The following is a 21,869-nucleotide window of genomic DNA, read 5'->3' as shown; positions in this document are numbered from 1 at the left end:
ACAGTATACTCGACATGGCGCCTGTTAACACAGAAATGCTGACTAAAATCCTCTTAAGTTTACACAGACCAATCCTGTCAAAGCTTCAGTCCTGTTTAGCAAGCCTCCCAAGACTGCCTAATTTTGATGGCATAAAAACATCCTCTTCCCTGTAGTACCCAACTATCCATCATCAAGGTCACAAACTACAACAGCTAGCCATCAGCAGTGCCAAGGCACTCACTTGTCAATTGACAAACCACCACCCACTCTCAATCACAGACAGACAGAGGGGACTGGTAATAGAATTTATTCAAATGTGCCTTAATATAGGCGCTGGGGCTTGCCCATGGTGCTCTTGATATATAAGGCCCGGACATTCTGCCAGTTTTTCTTGAGCAATGACACCAAGAAATTGACAGCCAGGTGAATGTTATACACAAGCTCATCGTCTGTCATCTTCACGTGACCAACAGCCACAGCCAGACATAACACCTGAGAGGAGAGAGAGGATCAAGTCAGGTTGGTGGAAGGATGGCAAATGGCCCATCCCTCCTCCCACAGTGACCTAGTGAGCAGATACTAGGACCCAGGCCAAGGAAGACTAGGGTGAAGTTTCAATCCTGGTGGGACTCCTACTGGCACATTTAGAGACTTGGGTAAGATCTGGACCCTGCCAGCACCTTCACCCATAGCAACCCACCAGACCCCCTCACCTTCTTCATTTGGAACTTGATCGTGGACTTCACCTCATCCACTTTGGCCACCATGTTTTCATTGTGTGTGAGCAGGGAGGGGAACTTTCCCGCCTTATTTAGGCCTGGGCCGAGGATTCGTGGAATCTGCTTGATCAGAGACTCTGAGGCCAAAAATGCATCATACTTCTTGGCTGGTAGAGAGAGGAACCCATTGGCATTGCTTAGGACACCTGGTCACCAAGACACACCTCAAATGTGGCAGGCCAGAAGTACACCTGAATCAACCATGTAAGTGACCTCTGAAGCAGCACCCTCTGACTCCACCTCAGTCTTTTCCCCAGCCCAAGTGGTTTCCTGAAAGTTCTGGAAAGTCACTGGACCCAAAACATGGTGTCAGAAGATCAGGATGACCCACAATCCATGACATAACCACTGTACAACAGATGCTCCAGTCAACACTGCCTGGGCTCGAATTCTGCCTTCCTATTTCTTAACTGTAGACCCTGGACATTTGACAACTGGGAACGTCTGCTTCCTACCTTTAAAAGCAGTCTAAATGCCGCTGCCTAAACAACGCAGCATAAAGATTCCCAAAGCATAGCTCACCAGCACCTGACTGGTCAACTTACAATGTCTGGCCTCCCTCCTTATCAACCTGAATCCTCATAGCAAATACAAACATCAAACCACCACAAAGCTAAAACGGCAGTCAGGCCAACTAAGCAACCACTGCCAATCCTTTGCGCTGTTCTAGCCCCCTCATCATTTAAAAATCGAAATGGCAGAAAAGCCGTCCTTCCACCATTCCCATGACCGTCTGCTCCCAACCCACATCTCACATGCAAAACCGCAGCGGCCGGACTCACCCAGCTTCTTGACCAGTTTTTTATTCTTGTTGAGTTTTTTCAGCGCCTCGATGTCCATGTGGGGGATATCCACGGCCTTGGCCTCGTCACAGTGCTGCTGGTCCCCCAGGACACACACGGAGAACTTGGGGCGAGGAGTGGACTTAAGCCTGGGTTTGGGAGAACCAACAGGTTATGCCTAGCCCTGAGTCCCGAGGTCTGGTGAAGGGTCTGGGACCGCAGCAGGCACCAAGCCTTACCCAGAGCGTCCGCATTCACCAGCAGCCAGCCTGGCTTCTCAGGCTGGCCGGCGGGCTCGGCCGAGGCCTCCCCACGCCTCCCCTCATGTTTTAAGACCCAGGGTGGGGGTCCGTCCAGCCACGCCTGCCTGGAGCAGGGGGTCTGAACTACCCTGGCACATCAGTACCGACGTGCCCGCCTCCGGCTCAGCGGGAGCTGCAGGGGAGGGGCAGGTACGGGGGCACTGAGCGCTGGGTGGGGTCAGAACGGTGCCAACCTGACGGTGCCCGAGAAACGCTTGTCCTTCTGGGGGTCATAGTTCTTCAAACTGATCTGCAACTCCACCGTCTCCAGGAACCTTCGAGAGAGGAAAGGGGTTAAGTAAGCAGCCGCCGGCCCTCGCCACCCGCGCCCTGCCCCAGAGCCGGCACTCACTTGCGGCGCTTGCGCTGGTTCCCGTGCAGGACTTCCCGCACCGCCTCGTACAGGGTGTCGCGAGAGACTTTGCTGCTGCGGAAGAGAAACGATAGCGCACTCAGAGCTGCGGAGTCCACACGCTCGGCCTGCTCGGAAGACTCCGAGGCTTCAGGCTTAGAGACGGGCAGGCGGCCCACGGCGGACTCCCACGTGGATTCCGGATACCATGTTGAGCGATGAGAGCCAAAACCCAGACCCAGACCCAGACCCAAGCCCCGGCGGAAGAGGGAGGCTCTCGGTGACTGGAACTGGTAGGAAGGGCGACCCGCAGGCCGACCCGCCGTAAGACGTGCCCCGCGGCGAAGTTGGCACAAGGGTCCGCAGTTCGGCCTGCAGGGTCCACATCCTTGCCCCGGCACCTGGAGGCGCAGATGAACGCCGATAGGGCTTTCAGCACCACTCACCTCATGGCTTCTCCTACCACGCTAACCGGAACAGAGACTAGAATGCTTTGCGCATGCGCTCAAATAGTGGCCCTGATCTCGCGAGAATGCCTTGTTCCTCGGTCCTAGTCTTAAGAGAGGTGGGGTCGGCCAGCCCGGAGGAGCGCGGCCTTCTTTGGCCGCTGGGGGCCGTCGCTGCGCCGCCAAGCCGGCGCGGAAACCCAGAGTTGCCGCAGTCCTGGGCGCCCCGCTTCGCGCCCGCTGCTGCTGGGCCCCTAGGGAACCAGCTGGGTTCAAGGGCTCGAGCTTCAGTAGTCACACGTGCTGGGTACAGCCCCGTGATGTTCACTGACAGCGTGGATTCCGGCTTGCTTGTCCCTCAAGCCACTCTCTCCTCGTGCCCTCCTCACCAGCTTATGTTTTCAAAAGCAAGCCTTGTTCCTCGGCCAGGCCTCCCTTCCTCAGCACTTGCTTTAACGTGAACTCTCGTGGTAATGAAGTGTCAGGAAAGTTCTGTTCCTGGACTCACACAACGCCTGCAGAGAACAGCTGGGAAGGTCCTAAAGTGAACTTTCACTTCATAGTGAATTCAATAACCGAGGTGGCTCATGCCTGTAATTCCAGCACTTCAGGAGGCGGGCAGATCAACTGAGGTCAGGAGTTCGAGACCAGTCTGGCCAATGTAGTGAAACTCTGTCTATACTAAAAATACAAAAATGAGCCGGGCATGGTGGCGTACGCCTGTAATCCTAGCTACTCAGGAGGCTAAGGCAGGAGAATTGCTTGAACCAGGGAAGCAGAGGTTGCAGTGAGCCGAGATCACGCCACTGCACTCCAACCTGCGTGATGGAGTGAGACTCTGTCTCAAAAAAAAAAAAATACATTATTGAACTTACTTTTTATTCAATACCATTGATAAATTATTCGTCAGAAACAAAACACAGAGAGTCATAACATACACAAGCACAAGAGCTTCATCTGAGCACACTGGTACCCCAGACCTCCTAAAGCATCTCATGTCTACTCTGGGTCAGCTTGACCCTACTGAGCCCTATCAGAAAGTTTCTGTCCCTGCAGCCTGAGAATTGATGAGGAGTGGGCCTGGGGTCAGCAGCCTTTGAAAATATAGCTATGGCCTGGTATGGTGGCTCATGCCTGTAATCTCAACACTTTGGGAGGCCAAGGCGGGAAGATCACTTAAGCTCAGGAATTGAAGACCAGCCCTGACAAGTTGATTATCTACAAAATAAAAAAAAATTAGCTGGGCACAGCGCATGTGCATGTAGTCCCAGCTACTTGGGAGGCTGAGATGGGAGGATTAAGCCTGGGAGGCAGAGGTTGCAGTGAGCCATGATTGATCACACCACTGCACTCCAGCCTGGATGACAGAGCAATACCTTCTCTCAAAACAAAACAAAACAAAAGAAAGAGAAAATGCAGTTGAACTCCCTTAGCCCAGGAGCCTCCCTGCTGGCTGAGAAGCCAATATGGTCCCTCTGCAGCCTGAAGAGGGAGGCAGTTGGAACCTGGAATGGCTAGGCTCAGCCTTTACCCTCAGGCTAGGGCTCATGACAAGGCGGTAAAGGCAGAAATGCCCTTCAGGAAGCTGCTGATGGAGTTCCAAGAGGGTGATCCCTTGGTGGATGGTCAAGGGCCCAAATGTTTCAAGGCAGCCTGCAGGGACTTCCTCAGGAAGGTCGTGTTAGGTTCTAGGGCCACAGCCAGGCCCAGCCTCTGGGTCTCAGTGATCTGAGGAGAAGGAAAAATCATGTCAGGATTCCAGCAGCTGATCCCTCCCCTCTCCCCACTACCCCAGGGGCTCTACTGAGGAATGAGAGAAGAAGCCAGGAGGATGTAAGGAGGAGACTCCAAAGCAATCTAATCTCATTATTTCATCATGGTTAACCAGGTGGACGTGGAGCCAAATACTAGCTGCACAACTTACTAAGCTGGCCACGTTAGTAATAGTTGATAATTATTGTATGTTTACTATGTGGCAGCACTTTATATGCATCAATCCATATACAAATATACATCATATATATGCATTGCTGTATATAATCCTCAAAAACTTCCCATTTTACAGATGAGAAAACCGAGGTTCACAGACACTACTGTGGCAGCTACCTTCCTTTTGGTCAACACTTTCTCTTTCTGCCCTGTTGCTACAACCTCCTAACAGGTCTCAGGACCTGTATCTTCACCCTCTAATCCCACTCCTCACAGAAACCACATGCTTAATAGTATCGATCTGACCAAGTTACTCCCAAGTTGAAGGTCCTTGGATGACTCCTGATGCCTCACATTGGAGGTACTTCTGCCCGGAGCTCCAGAGGATTCAGGAGCTCCCTGAAATTGTGCAACAGAGGCATGTTCATACTTCCATCTTTCTGGGAGGGTCTACATAAAATCATCAAATGGGCCTGTAACACCCCCCACATAAGGGTACAAAGGCAATAGCCCAGAATACCTGGCCTTCAAGATAAAGTCCAAGATAAAATTAAAAATAAAGCTCCTGGGCAGGCACTCTGGCTCACGCCTGTAATCCCAGCACTTTGGGAGGCTGAGGCAGGTGGATCACATTAGGTCAGGAGTTCAAGACCAGCCTGGCCAATATATTGTGAAACCCCATCTCTACTAAAAAATATAAAAATTAGCTGGGCATGGTGGCACACACCTGTAGTCCCAGCTACTTGGGAAGCTGAGGCAAGGGAATCACTTGAACCCAGGAGGCAGAGGTTGCAGTGAGCTGAGATTGCACCACTGCCCTCCAGCCTGGGCAACAGAGCAAGACTCTGTCTCTCAATCAATCAGTCAACCAATAAAGCTCCTCACCATGACCTACAGGGCCCTTTGTGAGTCTCAATTTTCTCATCTATGAAACAGACTAATAAGAATCTCTCTCATAGAGCTAACACATGGAATAAACTAGCAAGTTCATATATGTGAAGGGCTTAGAACTGTGCCTGAGGCTGGGTATCAAGGCTGAGGCTCAAGGCTGTAATCCCAGCACTTTGAGAGTCCAAGATGGCAGGATCGCTTGAGCCTAGGGGTTTGAGACCAGGCTGGTCAACACAGCAAGACCCTGTCTCTATTTTTTTTAAATTTAATTTAATTTAAAAAAAGAGCCATGACTGAGACATGGTGGGGACTATGGAAATATTAGCTTAGTACTTGAGCTCTCTAATCTTACCCCCCACCACCATCCATTCTCACATTTTTAGGCTCCAGACACAATGAAATACTTGCAGATCCCCGCGAACACTCACTGCTCACACTGTATCTTTTGCCTGAAATGCCCTTCCTCTCATCACTGGCTCTTGACTACCATTCATCCTTTAAGAGTCAGGAAGGCTGGGCACAGTGGCCCATGCCTGTAATCCCAACATTCTGGGAGGCCGAGGCGGGCAGATCACGAAGTCAGGAGTTCAAGACCAGCCTGCCCAACATGGTGAAACCCTGTCTCTACTAAAAATACAAAAAATTAGCCAAGCATGGTGGCGGGTGCCTGTAATCCCAGCTACTCAGGAGGATGAGGCAGAAGAATCGCTTGAACCCAGGAGGCAGAGGTTACAGTGAGCTGAGATGGTGCCATTGCACTCTGGCCCAGGCAACAGTGAGAGACTCCAACTCAAAGAAAAAAAAAAAAAAAAGCCTGTCCCAATTCCCAACCACAAACAAAGCTCACTTGCTTCTCTTCCTTTGCCACCAAATGCCCTTTGCACACCTCTCACCTGGCTCCTACCAAGTAGATAGTACTTCTAATATTTGTTATGTTTATTTTATTTCTCCCCTCTCACTAGCCTGGGGTTAGGGGATGGGATCAACTAAAGAGCAGGAACTGCATTGTGGTCACTGTTGATTTCCTAGTGCCCCACACAGCATCTGGCATAAAGAAGTGTTGACTGGATGAATGAACTCCTAAGCTGTCTCATTCCCCAGTCCTGGGCTTGAACTTGTGGTTTTCCTGGCTAGCACTCAGGGTTTTTTTTTGTTTGTTTATTTTCTGAGATGGAGTCTCACTCTGTTGCCCAGGCTGGAATGCAATAGCTCGATATCAATGCAACCTCCACCTCCTGGCTTCAAGCAATTCTCCTGCTTCAGGCTTCTGAGTAACTAGGATTACAGGCGTGCACCACCATGCCTGGCTAATTTTTGCATTTTTAGTAGAGATGAGGTTTCACCATATGTTGGCCAGGTTGGCCTGGCTAATTTTTGCATTTTTAGTAGAGATGAGGTTTTACCATATGTTGGCCTGACTGCATGATCTGCCTGCCTTGGCCTCCCAAAGTACTGGGATTACCCAAAGTGCTGGGATTACAGGCGTGAGCTACCGTGCCCAGCCAGCACTCAGGGTTTTATCCTTGGCACACAAATTCATACACCCTTGTGGCAAGCACAGGGCAGCCTTGCCAGCAGGATCAGCCCCATGGCCCTATCAATACTCACATTAGCCTGGTACTTGGTCATCACTGTCAGCATGAGCTTGGCATAGGCCATGGAGGTGGTGGCTGCCAGCCCCCTTTTACAGAGCTTCTCCATCAAGACACTGAACTTCTCAGGGGTCATTTCCACCTGCACATATTGGGAGACGCAGCATTATCACACGAAAAGCTTGGGCTCTTCATTCAGCCAGTCCTGGATTCAATTCCCAATTCCACCACTTCCTAGCTGGGTGACCCTGGGCAGGTCACTTAACCAACCTAAACCTCCATTTCCACATCTGTAAAATGAGGCTCATAATATCTAATTGAAGGCCGTGAAAAGGATTAAATGAGATAATGCACATAAGACACACAGGTCTCAGAAAATGGTGGCTACCATTGCAAAGGCTCAGATTAGGATCAAGGGGAAGCCCAGGATCCCTCGTCTGGCTCAGTGGTTAAAGATATAAAGGAATCAGAGGGCCCAAGAGACACTGCAACCTTAATCACCTGGCTCTTCATAATAATAATTTAGGCTAGGCGCAGTGGCTCGTGCCTGTAATCCCAGCACTTTGGGAGGCCAAGGAGGGCAGATCACTTGAGCCCAGAAGTTCTGGCTTCAAGTCATGGTAAAACTCTGTCTCTACTAAAAATACAAAAATTAACCGGCATGGTGACACACACCTGTAATCCCAGTTACTTGGGTGGCTTAGGCCCCAGGAGTTCTGGCCTCAAGTCATGGCAAAACCCTGTCTCTACTAAAAATACAAAAATTGCCGGGCGTGGTGGCTCAAGCCTGTAATCCCAGCACTTTGGGAGGCCGAGGCAGGTGGATCACAAGGTCAAGAGATCGAGACCATCCTGGTCATCATGGTGAAACCCCGTCTCTACTAAAAACACAAAACATTAGCTGGCCATGGTGGCACGTGTCTGTAATCCCAGCTACTCAGGAGGCTGAGGCAGGAGAATTGCCTGAACCCAGGAGGCGGAGGTTGCGGTGAGCTGAGATCGCGCCATTGCACCCCAGCCGGGGTAACAAGAGTGAAACTCCGTCTCAAAAAAAAAAAAAAAATACAAAAATTATCTGGCATGGTGGCACGTGCCTGTAATCCCAGTTACTTGGGTGGCTGAGGCACAAGAATTGCTTGAACCCAGGAGGCAGAAGTTGCAGTGAGCCAAGATTGTGCCACTGTACTCTGGCCTAGATGACAAAGCCAGACTCCATCTCCAAAAAAAAAAAAAAAAAAAAAATTGTGAACATATGAATCTATTACCTATTCAAAAATATAATTAAATTTACACACACATCACAAATCCCATCCCAAGGCCCCCCAGCTAGTAAGAGGTGGAGCTGGAGTGACCACATGCTCAGCTCTCTGCTACCAGCTTTGCATGCCCCAGGGCTCTCCCACTGTCTCAGGCAGCTGCTGTAGAGCAGCTGTCCTGCTTGACTCTCCATCACTGAAGGACTCAGAAACCCAAGAATCCCATGTCCTTTCAAGGATGGCAGCACTTCTTTGTCCACTCTTCCTCAGGGCATCCTGCTCACCTGCCGCTCTAGGAGTGACTGCAACACCAAGAAAGTTTCCTCCTTCCAAGGCAGCTCCAAGATCTGTCTGCAAACCAGAGGCCCTAGTGAGAAATGCCTGGCCTCCCACCCAAGCCTGAGTATCAATTTGCTGCTCCAACTCCCCACAGCAGGGCAAGGCCCTAGGACAGCGAAAATCCCCAGCCAACAAAGGGGTAGTCAGGGACAGGGTGCAGTGGCTCACACCTGTAATCCCAGCACTTTGGGAGACCAAGTCAGTGGATCACCTGAGGTCAGGAGTTCGAGACCAGCCTAGCCAAAATGGTGAAACCCTCTCAGTCTCTACTAAAAATACAAAAAATTAGCCAGGTGTGGTAGCAGGCCCCTGTAATCTCAGCTACTCAGGAGGCCGAGACAGGAGAATTGTGTGAACCCAGGTTGCGGAGGTTGTAGTGAGCCGAGATCGTGCCATTGCACTCCAGCCTGGGCGACACAGTGAGACTCCATGTCAAAAAAAAAATAAAGGGAAGTCAGAGCCCTCTTGATGCTGGCACCGGCACATCAGCCCCAGCAGCCACTGTTGCAGAGCTCATACAACTGCCAGGAAGGTCATTATCCCAAGAGCCCGAGGAGCTGACAACAAAGTATTTGGTAGTGAGATACAAAGGTCCCCTAAAAAATAACTAGAAAGTGCGTCCTCAGAACAAAAGGCAAAGGAGATTCATAGAAGAGGAAGATAATGGAGTAAGATGAGGCTTCTCAGAAAAGGTGAGCCTGCCCTGTAGGGCCCAACACATGTGATGTCACTCTAGCCTGGGGGACAGCATAGAGGCCTCCACACTCACCCCAGCATTAGAACCTGTGCGTCTGGCTCTAGGGACTCTGCCTTCACAAGGCAACACAGTAACTCCGTTTGAGCAGGACCTGGGTAGAGGAAAGCAGAGAGAGGAAGTCTAAGGGGACATGGCAGAAGGCAGGGGAAAGTGGGGGAGCAGTAACAGAATGCCCAGCCTGTTATAGGGACACTGTCAGGGAAGCAACAGTCATCTTTAATCACTGAATACCAAACTCCTGCCAGGGCCACTCTGGGGTGAAGGGTACTGAGAACACTGAGGGCAGAGCCAGTGAACCTGGGGCTGGCTCCAGAATTACCTGTACCTGGGGCCTGGAGCACGGGGTCAAGGAGGGCTCTGCAGACAGGATAGGTATATTTGGCACAGAAGGAGGTCAGGGCAGTTTTAAGTAGGCGGGAGGCTGAGGAAGTCAAGGAGAGGATCTACAGCCAACAGGGAGGAAAAAATTAATTCTTTTCTTCTTCCTTTCAACAGCGGTTAACAAACACACATTTCAGGTGGTGACACATGTTACAAAGGAAAAAAAAAAAAACGAGTTCTTTTATTTAGAACTCACATGGACCCACCCATTGGGAAAGATACATAACTCTCTTGCTTAGTTCCCAAATCCCTGAAAGTTCCTTGATGGGCTTCTAGAAGGGTTCTGGTGCTCAAAGAGAAGTTAGATGCCAGCTGGACACAGTGGCTCATGCCTGTAATCCCAGCACTTTGGGAGACCAAGGCAGTTGGATTGCTTGAGGCCAGGAATTTGAGACCAACCTGGGCAACATGGCAAAACCCAGTCTCTACTAAAAACACAAAAATTAGCCACTGTGGTGGTGGGTGCCTGTAGTCCCAGCTACTCAGGAGGCTGAGGCAGGAGAATCGCTTGAACCCCATAGGCAGAGGTTGCAGTGAGCAAAGACTGCACCACTGCACTCCAGCCTGGGTGACAGGGCGAGACTCTGTCTCTAAATAAATAAACAAAATACAAAAATTAGCCAGGCGTGGTGGAGGGCACCTGTAATCCCAGCTACTCAGGAGGCTGAGGCAGGAGATTGTGCCACTGCATTCCTGCCAAGGCCACAGAGTCACTCTGCCTCAAAAAAAAAAAAAAGAAGTTAGATGCCATGTGGGTAGATGGTCTGGCCTGAGGGGGTCCATACCCTGCTAGTTAAGCAGGCATCCTTTCCTTGCCCCAGGCTGCCCAAACAGCCCAGATGTCTGCAAGGCTGGGAATCCCCTCTCTCAAGTACCACCCTTGAGGGCCCAGATGCTCTTCCCCATTGTCCTTGGCACTCTGAGTACCTCCCAATACACCTACCCGTCCGAGAAAGAGGCTTCTGGTCAGCACAGTAGCATTGCTGAGGCTGAGATGAGGTGAAAGGGCCAGCAGCCAGGTACAGAGCTGCAGGAGACCGAGGTCTGAGAGCTGGGGGAGCTGCAGTTGGGCACACAGCAAGTCTATCTGCTGACAGAGCGGCACATGGGAGGGGAGAGGACACCAGGACATGCACTCTGCCTCTGCTAGGCTGTCTCAAGACAACTGGGCAGCAGATAAAGCAGGGCAAAGACAGTCCAGGGCAAGGAAAGGCTGGGAGAGCTGCCCCAGGGGAAGGAACCAAGGGCTAGAAGAAATCACACAGGGTGACCCCTATTGCTGAGAGAGAAAATGACAAAATCCCCTCCCAGTGTTTCCCACATGAGGTAGGAAAACATAAATAGAAAAAGGTAGGGGGGAGAGGATGTAACCTCAGGGCCAGGCAGTCTGTGTGGACTCACCTGGCTGGGACTACATTCATGGAGAAGCTGTAGCTCAACTGGGGGGACATCCTCCAACCCCTCTAACCTCTGGGGAGACAAATCTCATGTTAGGGCTGGCAGAGCCCTCAGTGAGAAGTCACTGAAGCCACACCTTCAGTTGGCAGAAGGAGTGCCTGAGATCTTGGAAGGCGCTACTAGAGGAGAGCAACTTACCTGGGGTTAGAGGGTAAGTCTACACTTGGTTCAAGAAAAGCTCCTTCAGCGACTATCCTCAGACCTTTACTCCAGCCTCCCTCCCCCAACCAGCTTGTGTGTCACTGCACTGGGCCTTCCCCTAGTTGGGGTCTGGGTGGAAGGTGGAAGAAGAGCTATGGTGAGCAGGGTAGGGCCAGTCACCTCCTCCAAGGTCTTCAGCAGCTGCTGCAGCCTGGGAAGCTGGTCCTGTGGAGGAGAGCCCAGTCACTGCCACGTCCCTCCCCCTGCAGCATGACCCCAAACCTGGTTCTGGCTCCTGCTACTGAAAGGCCCCAGGTCAGTGGGAGGTAGCCAGCAAAGATGATTCAAGAAAGTCAAGAGGTCAGGCGCAGCGGCTCACATCTGTACTTCGGGAGGCTGAGGCGGGAGGATCACTTGAGCCCTGGAGTTCAAGACTAGCCTGCAAAACTAGTTGAGACCCCCATCTCTACAAAAATAAAAATAAAAAATTTTCCAGGCATGGTGGTGAATGCCTGTAGTCTCAGCTACTTGGGAGACTGAAGCAGGAGGATCACTTGACCCAAGAGGGTCAAGACTGCAGTGAGTTATGTTCATGCCCCTTCACTCCAGCTTAGAGGACAAGAAAGAGAGCCTGTCTTGAGGGAAAAAAGGAAAAAAAAAGTCAAGAACATGAAGTCTCTTTCTTGAAAAGTGCCTAAGAACCCAAATTAGACAAGGCCCATGTGAAACCCAGCTGTCTAGAATTGTCTTCTACATCCAACTCAAATGGGGGTAGACCCACGCCCTGGACTAGGAGAGAGGGGCAGGCTGGATGCTGTCATGATTCTTCCTATCCCCATATGATGAGGTAGCAGGGCTGGCTGCAGAGCCTCTCCCTTGCCTGGCGCCCTTTAACCCCACATTACAGATCATTAGGACACGTTTCCCATCTCCAGTAACTCCCTTCCCTACCCCTTCTTAACAGTCTGTGGAGTGGAGGCTACATTTCCTCAACCTACCCTCCTCCCTCTTCTTCCAGGAACTATAGTCAACTCCATTGGGGAAAAGTGTTCCAACCAGCCTTCCCCACAGATAAACCCATCACTCATGAAAGATCATGCTAAACCCAGTCTTCCTACCATAGTACCTGGATAGCTTTGGGCAACTCCAAACTCTCAGCTAGACCCTTAGCATCCTCCAGACTTGAACCGTCCTTGCCAGTCTTAGCTCCCATGACAGGCTGGTCCTTAATAGGAGATGCACCTCCTCCATCTGCCAGGGATTCCAGTGACTTATGTTCAGGTCTCTCCTCCTCATGATCCTCTTCCTCTTCCCAACACCGTAACCTTTTGGGGGCCCTGTTCCCCTCAGGACTGGCAGGCTCTTCCTCTGACTCCTTTCTGCGTTTACCAGGCTGCTCGAAGTCTCTGTTCTTCTCTTCTTCAGGGTCTGGAGCCTGGGATGATTTCAACCTCCTGCCCCCTTGGCCCAGCCCCCTACACAGACCTCGGAGCTGTGTCTGGCATTTTTTGGACAGTGGAGAAGGTCCCTCTATGGAGGTCCCCACCCCCAAATCCCTTTGCAGCAATTCCCCCAGGGCACGGAGCCAGGCATCGGGATCAGGGGCTAGGTCCTGCTGGGCAATCTGCAGCACAGAGAGAAGCCCACTTTGTGGCAGCGATGGCTGCACGGCCATTAGTAGGGACATCAGGTTCCTCTGGCATATCCAGGGCAATCGCAGCAACAGTGGTTTCCTGGGTAGCAGAGGGAGAGCAAGCAGTTAGAGTGTCTAACTGAAGGGAACACAGGGCAGACTGGGCAGAGGTGGGGGCTAGATGGTGGTGGACAGACGGGGGCTGGCAGGCAGTATCTGTAAGAGTCGGGGGATGTTGGCTGGGTGTGGTGACACATGCCTGTAATCACAGCATTTTGGGAGGCTGAGGTAGGTAGATCACTCGAGGTTAGGAGTTCGAGACCAGCCTGGCCAACATGGTAAAACTCCATCTCTACTTAAAAAAATACAAAAATTAGCCAGGCATAGTGGCATGTGCCAGTAGTCCCAACTACTGGGGAGGCTGAGGCAGGAGAATTGCTTGAACCTGGGAGGCAGAAGTGGCAGTGAGCTGAGATCACATTGCTGCACTCCAGCCTGGGCAACAGTATGAAACTCCATCTCAAAACCAGAAGAAAAAAAAAAAAAGTCGGTGGATGGAGACAGGGACAACATGAGAACTGTTCAACAAGTGTTCATTGAGTATCTACTATATGCCAGGCCCTATTCTTTGGCCTCTGTCATCTGTTTCAGCTCAAAATTCATATTGGAACCTACTCTACAATAGATTCATGCTTGTTTTACACAAAAGAAGAAAAAAGTTATTTCCCAAATTTTAGGTAAAAAGAATACTCCAGGATGCTGTGCAATGCTTAGTCTTGCAGCCCTATGGCTGCCCTCGGCAATCCCCTGGAACTCTCAGGGTCACTCATCTGTCCAGCTCTTGGGTTCCTTTCACCAAACTATGAGTTCCTAAAAGGTGAAGGTAGTGTTTCTTTCCTCTGTACTCTAGGACTCAACATAGCACCAGCCCAGAGCAGGCACTTGCCCATTTATTGAATGAATTAATTCTCTGAGAATAAGTGTGCAGAGATCAGCAAGAGCTGCTGTGGTCAGAGAAAGCTTCCCAGAGATGAAACTTGAAACAGAAGCAATCACTTTACAGATTCCAAACAGTATTCACAAAGCCAAAGGGGAAGACAGAGGGGATGAGGATCTTTTGTTTTGGAGCCCCAGGGGTATAAGCAGAACCAATGCTCTTCCTGGCAAGCACCCAACTTCTCTTAAAATAGATGTAACACTACTATTCCCCCAGAGCTCCAAAGGCCCAGGATGCAATGTAGCCATGTGTAATTCTGCTGAGGCATGAACCCAGATCCTACATGACCTGAAGCTTGGCATGGCAAGTCATGGCTGCATCTAGCCCACCACCATCACGTCTCAACTCCTCCTTATGCATAATTTTGCAGGACTGTTTGTCAACACAGAGGCACTTGGGATGTGAGGGAGAAAAAAAAAGACAACTATTTCTTTGTGGAATACAGACACTATGTGAGAGAGCAAATGAGTCAAAAGCTTAAAAGATGGTTAATGTGGCTGGGTGCAGTAGCTCACAACTGTAATCTCAGCACTTTGGGAGGCCAAAGTAGGCAGACCATGAGGTCAGGAGATCGAGACCATCCTGGCTAACACAGTGAAACCCCATCTCTATTAAAAATACAAAAAATCAGCCGGGTGTAGTGGCATGTGCCTGTAGTCCCAGCTACTCGGGAGGCTGAGGCAGGAGAATTGCGTGAACCTGGGAGGTGGCTGCAGTGAGCTATCGTGCCACTGCACTCCAGCCTGGGTGACAGAGTGAGACTCTGTCTCAAAAAATAAAAAATAAACAAAAGATGGTTACTTTGTGACGGGGTATTTTTGGAGGTATATTTTGGGGTAGAGAGGTAGGGAAGACCCTACTCCAGGAGATTTTAACCTTTTTTAGTGCCACAGATCTGTGATCAGAATAAGAGTATTAAATGCATTCCATAAAATATCTAAGATTACAAAGGAAATCAATTGTACTGAAATACTCTTCTCTCCAGGGGCCCCAGGTCAAGGCCTCTGCCCTCTCCATACTCTATCCAGAATAAACCAGATAGCTAAACCAGATGGAATAAACCAAACATTTCTGTAGCTTCCATTTTGGGGATTCAGACAAGTTCTCCTGACCCATCTCCTAAAAGAAATTCAAAGTGGAAGGCCAGTTGTGGTGGCTCACGCCTGTAATCCAAGCACTTTGGTGGCCAAGGCAGGCGGATTACCTGAGGTCGGGAGTTCTAGACCAGCCTGACCAACATGATGAAATGTCTTAAAAAAAAAAAAAAAAGAAGAAGAAGAACAAAAAAAGAAATTCAAAGTGGAGTGTAGGAAGAAAATATTAGAACTTCCATTTCCCCCTATTTATCTAAAACATAAGAAATTAAACATTACAAATATTTAGCATCTAGCCAGGCACAGTGGCTCACGCCTGTAATCCCAGCATTTTGGGAGGCCAAGGTGGGTGGATCACGAGGTCAGGGGCTCAAAACCATCCTGGCTAACACAGTGAAACCCCGTCTCTACTAAAAATACAAAAAAACTAGTCGGGCATGGTGGCATGCTCCTGTAATCTCAGCTACTCGGGAGGCTGAGGCAGGAGAATAGCTTGAACCCGAGAGGTGGAGGTTGCAGTGAGCTGAGATCAGGCCACTGCACTCCTGGATGACAGAGCGAAGACTCCATCTCAAAAAAAAAAGTACGTATTTTATCACACGTGTACACTTTATACATGAGTACACTTATACTGGACGTACGTGTTCAATTTTTTAGAAATGGAAGTATGCGGGAGGCCGAGGCGGGCAGGTGGATCACGAGGTCAAGAGATCGAGACCATCCTGGTCAACGTGGTGAAACCCCGTCTCTACTAAAAATACAAAAATTAGCTGGGCATGGTGGCGCGTGCCTGTAATCCCAGCTACTCGGGAGGCTGGGGCAGGAGAATTGTTGAACCCGGGAGGCGGAGGCTGCGGTGAGCTGAGATTGCGCCATTGCACTCCAGCCTGGGTAACAAGAGTGAAACTCTTGTCTCAAAAAAAAGAAAAAAAGAAAGAAAGGAAGAGAAAGAAGAAAGAAAGAAGGAAGGGAGGGAGGGAGGGAAAGAAAGAGAGAGAGAGAGAGAGAAAGAGAAAGAAAGGAAAGAAAGAAAGAAAGAGAAAAAGAGAGAGAGAAAGAAAAGAAAAAGAAAAAGAAAGAAAGAAAAAAGAAAGAAAGAAAGAAAAAGAAATGGAAGTATGCAATCAAAGCGATTTGCCTCCACTTATCATCACTGCTGTACTTTACAGCGAACAGAAGGCGTGTGCCTCGAGGCCCCGGATCCTCTGTGTCCCGCACACAGCAGGTGCTCAGTGAAGGGTGCCCCTGCTCAGAGTGCTGAGGGGCTTATTTCACCTCTCTGTGCGTCAGTCCCCCGACAGCCCCCGCCTCCCGTGCCCGCTGAGAGGCCGAGGGCGAGGACTTACAGCTCCAGGCGGCCGTCAGGCCCCTGCACGACCGGCTCCTCCTGGCACAGGGCCTCGAGCAAGCGGCCCCAGTCGAAGGGCTTCCCGCTGCGGCTGCTCAATGTCCGCAGCACCCCCAGGCCGCGCCGCGCCCCCTCGGGCCCCGCCTGCAGCGCTTGCAGCAGGAGGCGGGCAGGGGCCTCCAGCTGCGCCCAGGGCGCCGACTCCGCGCCCTCAGTCCCAGGGAACCCCGCGTCCGGGGTCGCCATGACAGGGCACGGGTGCCGCGCCGCCCCCGACTGAGGTTTGGGGCCTCAGCTCAGAGGCTGAGGGGAAAGGAGGACTCCAGCGCCGTCCGGACGCAGCGGCCGCAGCAGCGGCGGCGGGCCAGCTCCACCGCCCGCTACAATCTCTTCTCAGTGCTGGAAGACGGGAGGAGCCTGTGGCCGCCCGGAGCTGCAGCAGTCGGCGCGCAGTCTGAAAAGGAAGAGAGGCGCGGCCAGCAGCGGAGCCTGACAGGAGGAGGGCTCTAGGGAAGGGGCGGGGCCCGGCACGACCCCAGCCCAGTAGGGGCGGGGCCAACTCATAGGGCGTGGCCATAGGAGGGGCGTGGCCAAAACAAGGGGTTAGTTTGTAAGCCGAGTCGGGCCAGAGAGCCTGGAACGGGGTGGGGTAGGGCTTGATAGAGGGGCAGATCCGCCGCTGCCGGCCCCAACCCTCTCCCTGTCTCATCACTCCCTAAAATAGTGGAGTGGAGGGGTCCTGTTGCACTGGAGGACCCGCGCTGTATTTAAGCTGACGGCATGTTGCTTGTAGATCATGGACTTCACCATAAGATTTGACCACAATTTACCACCCCAGTTAGCTTCACCTCTTCCATAGGCCGAAAACTGCCATCATTTGAGTTTCAGTCCTCTCCAGAAATAGTATTTGATATACAAACATCCCCGAGAATGAGGTCACAGTGAAACCTAACACCATCAATATGTTCAAAGACTTTCTTCTGAACTTCCTCCCAAAGACCAAGAAGTAGCGTTGCTCTGGTTGTTTATAGGGGGACAGGTGTGGTTCCACTTCCTAGGGTTGTTTAAGGAAGTCCGCTGGAGGAGGCAGGCTTCCAGCCAAGGGTGGGATCACTGCAGAGGGTAGGAAATAAGGGAGAAGAGCCCCACAATGCCTCCTAAACTTGCTTTGGGGGCCAGCTTGTATTTCCTGTCTCAGCTTCTGCTGCCACATACATCCATTCATTCAGGAAATGTTTACTGAGCACCTAGGGACTGGGGATACTGGGAACAAAACAAAGATACTGGCCCTCATTGTCACACAACTGGTGAGAAACGGAAAGCTAATTAAACAATGTTTGCAATAAGTGTTCAAAAAGAATACAGCACCAGCAGGAGATAGCACGAGGTGCTTTTAAATAGGGTGGTCAAGCAAGATGAATGTGAAGATGAGATTGGCAAGCCAGATAGAAGGCTGTGAGACGACCAATTCAGTCCTCCCTGGGGGGGGGGGGGGGGCAGCAAGTGCAAAGGGTCAGGGAGAAAGCATGGTTAGAGCTGAGGATACTTGCTGGAGGGTAATAGGAGTTGAGATCAGAGTGGGAACCAGGTCAAATCTTGTGAGCCCTGAGGTCACAGAGAGGACTTGGGCTTTCACTCTGAATAGTATGGAAAGCCATGGGAGTATTTGGAGCTTGATCTGATCTCTATTTGAGCCAAACTTTTCATTTTTTCCAAAATGATTTCAAGGGAGCTGTCAGGAAACACTAGTGATATTTCTTAGACAATGGCTGCTTTGCAAAGACCAAAATAGCAAGAAAGAAGTTTCTTCCAGCCGGGCGCAGTGGCTCAAGCCTGTAATCCCAGCACTTTGGGAGGCCGAGGCAGGTGGATCACGAGGTCAAGAGATCGAGACCATCCTGGTCAACATGGTGAAACCCCATCTCTACTAAAAATACAAAACATTAGCTGGGCATGGTGGCGCGTGCCTGTAATCCCAGCTACTCAGGCGGTTGAGGCAGGAGAATTGCCTGAACCCAGGAGGCGGAGGTTGCGGTGAGCCGAGATCGCGCCATTGCACTCCAGCCTGGGTAACGAGCGAAACTCCGTCTCAAAAAAAGAAAGACGTTTCTTCCAGACACCTTCTGTTTCAGATAAGCAGCTCTAACTTTACAGGGGGTGTTTTGGGCCTTTGACGACAAGCTGTTAGAGGGATGGGACCTGATGAATAGCAGCAGGGCCAAGAATGCTGAACAGCCTGCAGTGCCCGGCGCATCCTCACCTACAGCTTTACTCCGAGGGGCTGTGGCTCCCACCCACTACGGCCTGCATTCTAGCCATCTGAAAGGGAACAGGGAGGAAAAGTTCTAAACGTGGCTCAAGAACCCTGGTGGATCCCTGAGTCCCTTTCACAAGTTTCATGAGGTTATCACTATTTTCATAATGCGAAGATGTTATTTGCCATTTCCACTCTCACTCTCTTATGAATGCACCATGAAGTTTTCCAGAAGCTAAGTAACAGGTAATATTGCAACAGATTGAATGCAGAAGCAGCCTTATTGCCCTTGGCAGTGGGGCTGGGCCATGAGCAGAGCACTCTTCACACACCAGCAATGATAACTTAGTGCATTTTATTGGTTTTCTTTCAGAGTCATTCTACAAAACAGCAAAGTTAAAAACCAAGGCCCTGGCAAGAGGTTTTGAACTTTCCTCATGCTAGGAGCCTCCCCCGCAACTCCCCCATGTCCCCAGCTGTGTCACTGCTGCAGTTCATGGGGGTGGAGGGCTTGCTATTTTTGCCCCCCACCAAACCCAAAAAGGGAAAGATCTACCACCTAGAAACGCCTTCCCCTCACCCCAATCTCCCTCAAGTTGATCCTGGTTACAGAAGGCCATGGCAAGAACTGTTGGGGTCCTGCAGGAGTTCTGAACCCCAGAAGGTCACGGCCAGGGCACTGTTCCTGAAGAACGCATTGTACTGTGGCTCAGCACCCCTTAGGAACGATGCTGGGCCTGGCACCTGGGAATAGAGAATAAAATCAGTGAAAACCCATCAACTTCAACACCAGTTGCCCCAGGAATCAAGGAACTCAAGACTCACATATAAGGTCAGGCAAGTTGTACACAGCACAAAGGTGCCACATCTAAGTAGGCACCATATTAGCATCATAGACACCATCCATAGGTTTTACATTTATCACAAACATTTATTAGAAGCCATGACCAGCAGCCTCCCCTGCCCCATACCCCTGCAGTTACCACCTCACTCCCAGAGGCCAGTTGCACTCTCTTAGGCCAGGGAGAACTGGAGGTCAGGGCCTTAGCTGGGAGCTGGTGCAGGTAGATACACTCAGATTTGAAGGGGCAGCGGCCATTCCCTCGCACGAAGAACCGGCATCGTATCTGGCTATGAGAGGGAAGAAGACGACCATTGCCTTCAAGCCCTGTTACCCCAAGAACCACGGGCACTCAAGGCTGACACATAAGGTTGGGCAGGTTGTACACGGCACCAAAGCCCCGCATCTAAGTGGACACCACTAACATCATAGTGTAGATTTTACATTTATTCTATCTTCCAGCAGATGGCAGTAAAGTATCTTAAGGGGCGCCTTTCTGTAATGCTCAGTCTCCCTTTGGGTCAGGAGTAGAGTGGCCCTGGGAACCTCCTTTCGGTTTTTTGTTGTTGTTTGTTTTAATACAGTCTTGTTCTGTTACCCAGGCTGGAGTGCAGTTATGTAATAGCTCACTGCAACCTCCACATCCCCTGGGGCTGAATGTGGGTGTGTGGGTGGAGTGTCTGACCCTGCCCGGGCTGCCCAGGTTTAAGCAATTCTCCTGTGTTAGCCTCCCGAGTAAGCTGGGACTACAGATGCACACCATCACACTGGGCTAATTTTTGTATTTTTAGTAGAGATGGGTTTCACCATATTGGCCAGGCTGGTCTCAAACTCCTGATCTAAGTGATCCACCCGCCTTGGCCTCCCAAAGTGCTGGGAACGTGAGCCACCACACCTGGCCTTTTTATTGTTATTTTGTTTTTTTGAGACAGGGTTCTTACTCTGTCACCTAGGCTGGAGTGCAGTGGCATGGTCACAGCTCCCTGCAGCCTTGACCCCTGGGGCTCAGGTGATCCTCCTTCCCTCAGCCTCCCGAGTAGCTGAGACTAGGCATGCGCCACCATGCCTGGCTAATTTTTATATTTTTTGTAGAGATGGAGTTTCACCATATTGCCCAGGCTGGTCTCAACTCCTGGGCTCAAGAGTTCCTCTCCCTTAGGCTCCCAAAGTGCTGGGATTACAGGCTTGAGCCACCATGCCCAGCCCCTCAGTTTCTTCTTCTACAGTATGAAGATACTAAGAGTCCCTGCTTCATGCAGTGTACGATGTACAAAGCCTGTCACACAATAAACCTCCATCTACGTCACCTCCTATCACATCCAGGCCTGAGTGTTCCCCTTGGGAAACTTCCAAATGGTGGCCCAGCGCCAGTATAGTTGCTGTTGAACCACACAGGCTTGAACTGCCTGGGGGAGCTTGTACGCAGACAAGAACTGGACACAGCAAGACCAATTCCCTCCTCTTCCTCTCCCTCCTCCTACTCAATGCGAAGACAATGAGAATGAAGTCTTTTATGATAATCCACTTCCACTTAATGAATAGTAAATGTATTTTCTCTTCCTTATGATTTTAATGTTTCTTTTCTCTAGCTCACTTTATTGTAAGAATACATATTATGTTACATAATACATATAACATACAACATCTGTATTGACTTTATATTGTCTGAAAGGGTTCTGGTCAGTGGTACGTTTTAGCAGTTAAGTTTTGGGGGATTCAAAAGTTATACATGGCCAGGTGTGGTGACTCATGCCTGTCATCCCAGCATTTTGGGAGGCTGACGTGGGTGGAGTGCTTGACCTGGGCAGTTCGAGACCAGCCTGGGTAATATGGGAAAACTATGTCTCTACAAAAAATACAAAAATCAGCCAGGCATGGTGGTACATGCCTGTAGTGCCAGCTACCGGGGAGGATTGCTTGAGCGCAGGAGGCTGAGGGTTGCAGTGAGCCTAGAATGCACCACTGTAATCCAGCCTGGGTGACAGAACGAGGCTCTGTCTCAACAACAATAAAAAGAAGTTATTCATGGATTTGCGACTGTGTGGGGCTCAGTGCCCCTAATCTCTGTGACGTTCAAAGGTCAACTGTATTTCCTCACTTCCACCTCTCTCTGCCTGGGGCATCCTCATCTTTCTCCTCCTGAGAAGCCCTGTTCCTCTTCCCATGCGTAGCTCAAATTCTTTCCCTTCTGTAAGATTTACTCGATGGCTCACACCTGTAATCCCAGCACTTTGGGAGGCCGAGGCGGGTGGATCACGAGGTCAAGAGATCGAGACCATCCTGGTCAACATGGTGAAACCCCGTCTCTACTAAAA

General features: G+C 50.7%; 3 protein-coding genes across 7 annotated transcripts in view; all 3 read right to left on the bottom strand.

Annotated features, from left to right (window-relative positions):
* Positions 1-273: 273 nt before the first annotated feature.
* On the bottom strand, positions 274-2,719 carry RPL10A (ribosomal protein L10a). The gene is made up of 6 exons (XM_032253526.1): positions 2,644-2,719; positions 2,198-2,272; positions 2,040-2,120; positions 1,544-1,692; positions 696-868; positions 274-474 (listed from the first exon to the last, which is right to left on the bottom strand). Exons 1-6 carry the CDS (start codon positions 2,646-2,648, stop codon positions 304-306), a joined length of 654 nt encoding a protein of 217 aa, XP_032109417.1. The 5' UTR covers positions 2,649-2,719; the 3' UTR covers positions 274-303.
* Positions 2,720-3,504: 785 nt separating this feature from the next.
* On the bottom strand, positions 3,505-16,961 carry FANCE (FA complementation group E). Of its 5 annotated transcripts, none has more exons than XM_032253516.1 (10): positions 16,458-16,954; positions 12,514-13,120; positions 11,568-11,612; positions 11,190-11,258; positions 10,732-10,875; positions 9,727-9,850; positions 9,420-9,498; positions 8,596-8,662; positions 7,072-7,197; positions 3,505-4,371 (listed from the first exon to the last, which is right to left on the bottom strand). In XM_032253516.1, the coding sequence occupies exons 1-10, from the start codon at positions 16,703-16,705 to the stop codon at positions 4,270-4,272; spliced, it is 1,611 nt and encodes a 536-aa protein (XP_032109407.1). In that variant the 5' UTR covers positions 16,706-16,954; the 3' UTR covers positions 3,505-4,269. The 5 variants fall into 5 exon arrangements, with proteins under 5 accessions (XP_032109407.1, XP_032109406.1, XP_032109408.1 ...); XM_032253515.1 differs by having other exon boundaries at positions 3,507-4,371; positions 10,732-10,878; XM_032253517.1 differs by having other exon boundaries at positions 3,507-4,371; positions 10,732-10,848.
* A 2,089-nt stretch (positions 16,962-19,050) lies between these two features.
* The window catches only part of LOC116533668 (probable E3 ubiquitin-protein ligase makorin-2), a 17,547-nt gene continuing 14,728 nt past the window's right edge, over positions 19,051-21,869 (bottom strand). Inside the window, exons 7-8 of the mRNA XM_032253525.1 lie at positions 19,700-19,844; positions 19,051-19,457 (exon numbers count right to left, since the gene is read on the bottom strand). Of these exons, the coding sequence (XP_032109416.1) occupies positions 19,320-19,457; positions 19,700-19,844 (283 nt within the window). The 3' untranslated portion in view covers positions 19,051-19,319. The remainder of the gene's footprint in view (positions 19,458-19,699; positions 19,845-21,869) is intronic.

The sequence above is a fragment of the Sapajus apella genome, unplaced genomic scaffold, assembly GCF_009761245.1.
Source record: "Sapajus apella isolate SASKATOON/1434 unplaced genomic scaffold, GSC_monkey_1.0 scaffold83, whole genome shotgun sequence".
Lineage (NCBI taxonomy): Eukaryota > Metazoa > Chordata > Mammalia > Primates > Cebidae > Sapajus > Sapajus apella.
Note: the sequence above shows the minus strand (reverse complement) of the source record. Positions and strands in the feature narration are given on the sequence as shown.

Excerpts from the sequence above, each read along its gene's own strand:
- RPL10A (XM_032253526.1), bottom strand. Across the intron at positions 1,693-2,039 it reads CGTTTCTCGGGCACCGTCAG|GCTTAAGTCCACTCCTCGCC; the intron begins GTTGGCACCGTT and ends TCCCAAACCCAG. Across the intron at positions 475-695 it reads TCAAGTTCCAAATGAAGAAG|GTGTTATGTCTGGCTGTGGC; the intron begins GTGAGGGGGTCT and ends CTCTCCTCTCAG.
- FANCE (XM_032253515.1), bottom strand. The coding sequence starts at position 16,705 with ATGGCGACCCCGGACGCGGGGTTCCCTGGGACTGAGGGCGCGGAGTCG. Across the intron at positions 7,198-8,595 it reads AGTCACTCCTAGAGCGGCAG|GTGGAAATGACCCCTGAGAA; the intron begins GTGAGCAGGATG and ends CAATATGTGCAG. Across the intron at positions 4,372-7,071 it reads TGACCAAGTACCAGGCTAAT|ATCACTGAGACCCAGAGGCT; the intron begins GTGAGTATTGAT and ends CCTTCTCCTCAG.